The 7332-nt window shown below is 34.8% G+C and overlaps 2 protein-coding genes and 1 long non-coding RNA gene across 3 annotated transcripts; 1 reads left to right on the forward strand and 2 right to left on the reverse strand.

The window, feature by feature from the left end:
* The first annotated feature begins 429 nt into the window (after nucleotides 1-429).
* On the forward strand, nucleotides 430-999 carry LOC147492755 (uncharacterized). Its single transcript, XR_015199206.1, has 3 exons — nucleotides 430-494; nucleotides 577-675; nucleotides 770-999. It is a non-coding gene; the product is annotated as an uncharacterized LOC147492755 (long non-coding RNA).
* Nucleotides 1000-2942: 1943 nt separating this feature from the next.
* LOC147492756 (protein FAR1-RELATED SEQUENCE 5-like) lies at nucleotides 2943-4031 on the reverse strand. The gene has a single exon (XM_086567634.1). The coding sequence runs from the start codon at nucleotides 4029-4031 to the stop codon at nucleotides 2943-2945; it is 1089 nt and encodes a 362-aa protein (XP_086423760.1).
* A 36-nt stretch (nucleotides 4032-4067) lies between these two features.
* On the reverse strand, nucleotides 4068-4952 carry LOC147492757 (protein FAR1-RELATED SEQUENCE 5-like). The gene has a single exon (XM_086567635.1). It carries the CDS (start codon nucleotides 4950-4952, stop codon nucleotides 4068-4070), a length of 885 nt encoding a protein of 294 aa, XP_086423761.1.
* Nucleotides 4953-7332: the final 2380 nt, after the last annotated feature.

Raw genomic sequence — 7332 nt, forward strand, 5'->3', positions numbered from 1 at the left:
GCAGTGTAACTAAGGAAGTAAATGATTGATATTTTTTTTCCTGGTTTTCCATTCATATTAATTTGGTTTTGAAGATACTGCGAACCACCTTATTCCTTTTTGTTTCATAATGTGTCAAGTTGATGATTATCATTGATCATCCTTACCATAAAAAAATGTTAATTTATGGATGGAGTAAATCATTTGATGAGGAACCTACTTGTTTACCCCTATTACCTGGTGGTGCTTTGCTTTAATCTTTCTAGTTTCTTCGATTCTCTTTCAATGCATCTATTCTCAAACCTCTTGGCAGCCATGCGTGAGGTGAAAACCTGTATGTACAAACTATGTGGGAGTGAATCATGTTTCGCTTAATAAAACGTAGCTTAGTTTCTATTGGTTGTCTCTAAACCTTGTGAATTAAATGTTTTGTATTTATCTTATTGTGAAGTGCGGTCCTCACATTGCAAAGGGTTGATGGGAAACGAGTTTCGTTGAAGTGGGACAAGATCAAGGTAAACAAATCCTACACATTATTGTCTTTTTCTTTGAAAACCATAGTGTCTATATTACATATGTTGTGAGTCTATATGTTAGGGCCCATATCAACCAGGTGGCACAGAGTGTGGGTATTATACAATGAAGTTTATGAGGGAAATAGTAGAAGCTTGTTCAACTGGATCATTTGAAAATAAGGTATTCGAAAGTTTTGACAAACACTTTATTTGGCTCAACGACTTCGCCTTATTCTTATATAGTAACTCCACATGTTGTGCTTTGACTCATCCAGATAACAAATTTAGAATTGAAGGAGACATACACGCAAGATGAACTTGACGGTGTTCGACTTGATATTATTCAGTTCATCCAGGAAAATGGGGTGTTTCAGTCGGAAGCGAATGAGGATGAGTTTTAGCTATGTTCGGACCCCTCCAGTTTAATTTATGAGTCTTACCTTTTTAATTTATGAAAAGGAATTTGAAGTTTGTTTTCTTAGTGCACTCAAAAAATTAATGGAAATTTATTATTATTATTATTATTATTATTATTATCTTTTTTTGCAATATTTGATAGTTTATTGTACATTTTGGAATTTGTTGGGAAGATGGAAATGTTGTATGTAGGTAGGCTGTGTAAATTTTGTTATGCAGGTTCGGTTTTTAAGTGGAAGACTGTTACTAGCATTATTATATATATATATTATATATATATATATATATATATACCACGGTTTGGCATAAACCGTAGTGTTTAGTATAACTATATACCACGGTATTATAACACATACACTAATATAAACCACAGTTTCAATAACATATATACCACAGTTTTGCTATTATTATATACCACACCACCTATTGTCACGGTTGTATAACAGTGGTAAATATATTTATACCACACTTAAAAACAGTGGTATAAGTGTCATTCTGTAGTAGTGGATCTCTCTCTTCGTCCTCAAGGAAAGCAAATGTTAGTTCCACTCACAACATCTCTTTATGTACCTAGAACTCTTGATAGTGCTGATAAAGTTGTCGTTAATATCGGCACTGGTTACTTCATCGAGAAAACCATGGATGAAGGCAAAGAGTATTGTGAACACAAAATGAACTTAATGAAGTCTAATTATGACCAACTTATTGAGGTTGCATCCAAGAAAAAGAACATAGGCGATGAAGCGAGGGAGCCTTCTTGCGAGGGCAAAGTTGAGGTGTGACTCCAACAACATAGTGAGAAGTGGGTTTGAGAAAGGATTTTCTAACTTTCAAGTAAATGTTTGCTAGCTGGGTGAGTAGGATCAAGCTAGAATGCTAAAAAGCAACTGTTTAGAGTGACTTAGATCCCATGTGGTGCTGAGTTTCAACTACCAACAAAACATATTTGTGCCAAGAACTCTGATTTTAGCTTTATATACCAAGAGATGATATTAGTAAATGCAGATTCTTTTGGAGACGGTTCAGATTATAATGTGGCCTTGCCAACTTCAAATGATGGGTTTCGGAGGAAGCACCATCGTGCTTGGACAAATTGGACTCTTTCTTGAGGTTATCAAGTTGGCCTCCAAGTATGGAGCTGGAAGGTGGTCAGAGATCAAGAAAGTTTCTTTTGCTGCTTCCTATAAGTATCGCACCTCTGTTGATTTGTTGAATCTTTTATGTTCTATAAATGTGAGGAAGTACATACAGTACTATTTCTATATATATATAAAAAAGTAAATAGTCCTAACATAGTCACACACTAGGCCTGGCCTGTAGTGTGGATAATTTCTCTTGTTAGTTAGACGCATATGAATATAAGGTGTGGGACTACAACTGTACATGTGGTATGGAACGTTTTGTGACACCAATTTGTGGTGTCAGAAACTTATGTCAGAAACAGTGGAACCAGAGAAACAGTAAACATCACTTGGTTGGAAACTTAGAATCAAATTCTTTAGCAAACTTGTACCGAGAACTAGCTGAAAGTCATTAAAAGTTATAAGTTTAAGAATTCATTAGCTTAAAAAAATAAAATAGAAACACCTCAATTCATATACTAAAGAACAATGCTAATTCTAGCTACAAATCCCATTTAATTTACCGAAGAAAAAAAACTACTAACTCCATTTCACAAATGGATAGTGCCACCAGTTCACTATATGGTCCACTCAAGGCAAGTGTTCAACTTTTGTAGAGGCTGACGAGTTACCACCACCATCAGCCGGACTTTGAGTCCCAGTTGAACCTATAACATCCAATATTAAGCTCAGTACAAATAAAAATAAAAGAGTACGTATTAAATAAAAATAGTAAGCAATCGAAAATTACCAATCAACTTCGGACAATTTCTTTTTGTCATGTGATTGCCCAGTAAGTCCACATCCATATTACAACGCCTTAGTTAACTTGCTTGAACATGTGCCTTCTCTTTCCCCCCTTGTAATCTATGTTTTCCACTTTGCCTTTTTGCTTTACTTGAGATTAGGCTCATTCAAAGTCACATGTCGATTTTTTTTTCATTGGAGAAATTACAACTCCTTTAATAGCCAGCACTTCCTTAATCTTTTCATGTACAACTTTCAAATGTTCTTCATATACTTCACTTGCCTCTTCACAAGCTACAGCGTCATCAAGTACCCTTGAAGTAAGATGAGATAACTTTGTGTGCCTCAACAACATAAAGTTGTTACTATTTTCTTTCACCTCTTTCCCACCATCTGATATTATTTCTTCTAATTTTGTGTCTTTCCTCCATCTACTCAGTATATAAGCATCTGGCAAGTAAACAATTTGACTAACTTTCAAGTAAGTCAAAATGTGTCTACAAGGAATTCCTTCAAATTCAAATTTCTTGCAGCTACATGTAGCAAAATTTAGAACCATATCATATACAATTTTCCACGGTCTAGAATCTCTTGCACTTGGCCTTTTCACCATGTAGACAGCTTGCTTTTCATCTTCTACTGAACTTTTAATAAAGTACTCCAAACTCTCCCACAACTCATTCTGAAATCTAAGAAAAATAGACAATGTATAAATATCTGCCATCTGCTTCTCCATAGAAATTGGGGTTTTCATCATGGGACACTCATTGCTATCAACATGATCAGCTTGCAATTCTTTATGACTCTGGTATTCAAATGCCCTATTAAATCGCGTAACAAATTCATTTAAAGAATTTTCTTTATAGACATACCTCTTGAAAAATGCATGTGAACTTTCCGCCCTTTGACTACTTGACATGCCGGCAGCAAAAATGTGTTTCACAAATGACGGAACCCACCTGGACCGCATACCATACAATGCAGCTAACCAAGTGTTATCTTTTAGTTTGCTTTTCCCTATTGTTTCTTGCCACATTGCCTCAAACTCTTCCCCAGACTCTGTATTCCAAATGCAATTTTGAAACGCAGTATAGTGATCTCTATAGATGACTGCATCCAATTTTTCAGAAAACTTGTTCAGAATATGCCAAATGCAATATCGGTGATATGTATTTGGAAGAGCTTGAGCAATAGCTTTTGACATAGCGGGGTCTTGATCGGTGATAATCATTTTGGGAGGGCCAACTAACATTACTTCCATCCATTTTTGGAGTAGCCAAATGAATGATTATGTCGTCTCGTCACACAGGAATGCACAACCAAATATTACAGTCTGTCGATGTTTATTCACCCCTACAAATGGTGCAAATATCATACCATATTTATTGGTTTGGTAGGTTGTATCAAACACTACTACATCACCGTAAAGCTTGTACGCCCTTATTGCCTTTGCATCAGCCCAAAAACAATGAGTTAACCTATTTTTGTTGCCAATCTCAGTTTTGAAAGAAAATGAAGAATTTTTTTCTTGCTCTGATAAAAAATATTCTATCAATATCTCTGTATCATGCCCATCTACTAAGCTCTTTGAATCTCTAACAAAATTTCTAAGGTCTTTTTCTGTACAACCAATATTTTCTATTCCATCCGCTTCCATTGAAAGAATACTAATTTGCTGGTTTATAGGTATATTAGCAGATGATAAAAGATTAGACAATGACTTTTTTGTATCAGATACGCCATGGTGAGATCTCAACAGATGTACTTTATGAGGGGTAGAAAATGAATGGTTGTGGACCTCAATAAATTGGCTGACGCTGTAACTCGACTTCAATTTATTCTTCAAAACTGACAATTTTGCCTTACAACCCTCACGAACAATCCCCCGTCGCCTTTTCTTTTCTCTCTTATTTTTATGTTTAGGTTTCCCTTCTTTGAAACAACAATACTCCTTCCTAGTTATTTCATTGCCTTCTTTATCCTTCTTAGTAGAATTACTTCGTATACTAAATCCAGCAACTTTTGCATAAGTGTTGTAAAATTCATAAGCTTCATCCAAAGAGTGAAAATTTTGTCCTATTTTCGGTTTGCAATCTTCTTTTACTTCAGGCATATAAACCATATCAGATTGTTCTTCTTCATCTGAGTCAAAATGTTTAAACTCCATATCCATTCAATAGATGCTACACAACAATTTCAAAATATGACCAAAATTATAATTAGTTGGCATTTAATAATAATTCTCGAGAAATTAAATGTATATAAATTGAATATACCACCCCAATATGTTGAAAATGGAATATAATTAGTTAGCATTTAATAATAAAAATTTGAGAAAAAAAAAACAGAGAAAAAATTGAGCTTACTAGTGTACTGATGCTGAAAAGCAAGAGTAGTATAGCGTTGACTATTTTGTTCCACGTTGGAACACTCTTAAAAAGTGAAAAATAAAAAAGTGTGGTGGTGATATTGATGTGAGAGTGTGAAGGTGGGGTCGGAAGTTGGGAAGTGTGAAAAAAGAAATTAAAGATAGAGTGGAGAGAGGCGTGAGAGAAAAAATTGAGGAGAATGAAAAAGTCACTTGAAATTGTTTGATAAAGTGGATAGAGAGGAGAGAGAAAGAGAGTGTGTGGGGTCAAAGAAAATCAATAAAGGAGAGAGAGAGAGAGGAGAGAGAAAAGGTGGGGTTGGAGAAAAAAGTGGAGAGAAAGGAGAGAGAAAAAAAGTTACCTGAAATTGTTTGAAAAAGGGGAGAGAGAGGAGAGAGAAAGAGAGTGTGTGGGGTTGGAGAAAAATCACGTGAATTTGTTTAGTCCGAAAGTTTTTTTGTCCGGGAAGTCCTGACTAGAGCAAAACTATATATATATATACAACCCGGTTTCTAAAAGGACCTTAAATAAGTACCAAATCTAAAACACCCATAACTTCACCTACAAAATGATTGAAACCCTAATCGTTTGTGCATATGATCTACTAACCATAAAGAACATCTCTACAAAAATTCAACTCGTTTGATATTCTCTAACTTAGATAAAATTGTTTTCCACTTTTGAATATATATATATAAAGGTCCAGAAATGTCTAGTTTTTGCATTCATCTTTTGCCAGTGTTAAAAATTGTCAAACGAGTTGAATTTTTATAGAGATGTTCTTTATAGTTAGCAGATCATATGCACAAAAGATTAGGGTTTAAATCATTTTGTAGATGAAGTTGTGGGTATTTTAGATTTGGTACTTATTTAAGGTCCTTTTAGGAGCCGGGATATATATATATATATATATATATATATATATATATATATATATATATATATATATATATAGACTATGTAAAAATACATTTACATATAGTCGGGAAAATTTTAATCCCAAAAGGGTAAAAAAGGAAATAAGATAAAATGGTAAATAAAAATAGACCAGATTTTATCTCTTTTTTGAAAAACAGGACAGTTATTTAACGAGACCTACATAATAGGGAGGTTGTATGATATGGGCCGATGGGCGGGAGTTTATACTCAACTAAGTTAGAACCAAGGAGTTGAGCCTCATTTCTTGCTTATACTTCACTTGCCTCATTTCTTGCTTATACTTCACTTGCTAGTGGTTGATAACCAGTGTGGGACTATTTATTATGCACTAAAATAGAGAGAACACACTTTGTTTATCTCCTCCACTTTGCACACACTAATACTTAGAAATATTGAAGAGATTCCAACAACGAGTACATCTCCTGCCTCAGATTTCAACACATAGATATGTTGTCATCAAAAGAGAGAGATGGGCGACAAGCTCTCCTCCAAGAAGACACCTTCCCCAAATGGCAAAGTCGAAAGCCAACAGAGATTGCATACCTCTCAAGTCGAGGCATTTTATTGACGGCTTCTACAGTATCCACCGGAGCAACTTCTGACCAATGCGCAAATTCCCAGTTAAAAAAGCTGCTTCTCTTGTTAGCTGAAATAAAGATAGATACACAAGATCTCGATTATAAATAAAAATAAGCATAAAAAAATAATAACAATATAAAAATTATATACGGATCCCTGACAAAATGGGGGAGAAACAAGTATCCAAAAAGCATGAACTTGAAATGCGAAAGTTCATAATACTATAATACTAGCCGTTTTATGGCTGTTGGGAAGATTTTAAGGATTTAAATCTACCATAATGTCAAATAATTGTGGTGTTATTTGGAGTAATTTTTAGGGTTCTCTGTGAATTTTTTCAACCAAGAATCTGATCTGTTTTCTGGATAAAAGATTGATACTGTAGTGCTGTACCAATTTACCCAATAAGTTGGTCGAGTACTTGTGTACTGGTAACAAAATTACTGCAGGAACTCGAGCTTTACTTCCAGAAAAGCTTGCAGAAGTCTTTGACAACTATGAACCGATGAGCTTAATTAGCAACTAAACTGGGGCTAATCCTAACTTTCAATACATAGGCAGAAAACTGGTGTAAGTGGAGTAAGCCATGCCCTGGTCATACTGTACTTCAGATGGTTCTGTTAGTGAGCATATACGGGGACTGGGTGGTCTACTAAGGAGTGAAGG

Source organism: Coptis chinensis, chromosome 6, assembly GCF_015680905.1.
Source record: "Coptis chinensis isolate HL-2020 chromosome 6, ASM1568090v1, whole genome shotgun sequence".
Taxonomy (NCBI): Eukaryota; Viridiplantae; Streptophyta; class Magnoliopsida; order Ranunculales; family Ranunculaceae; genus Coptis; species Coptis chinensis.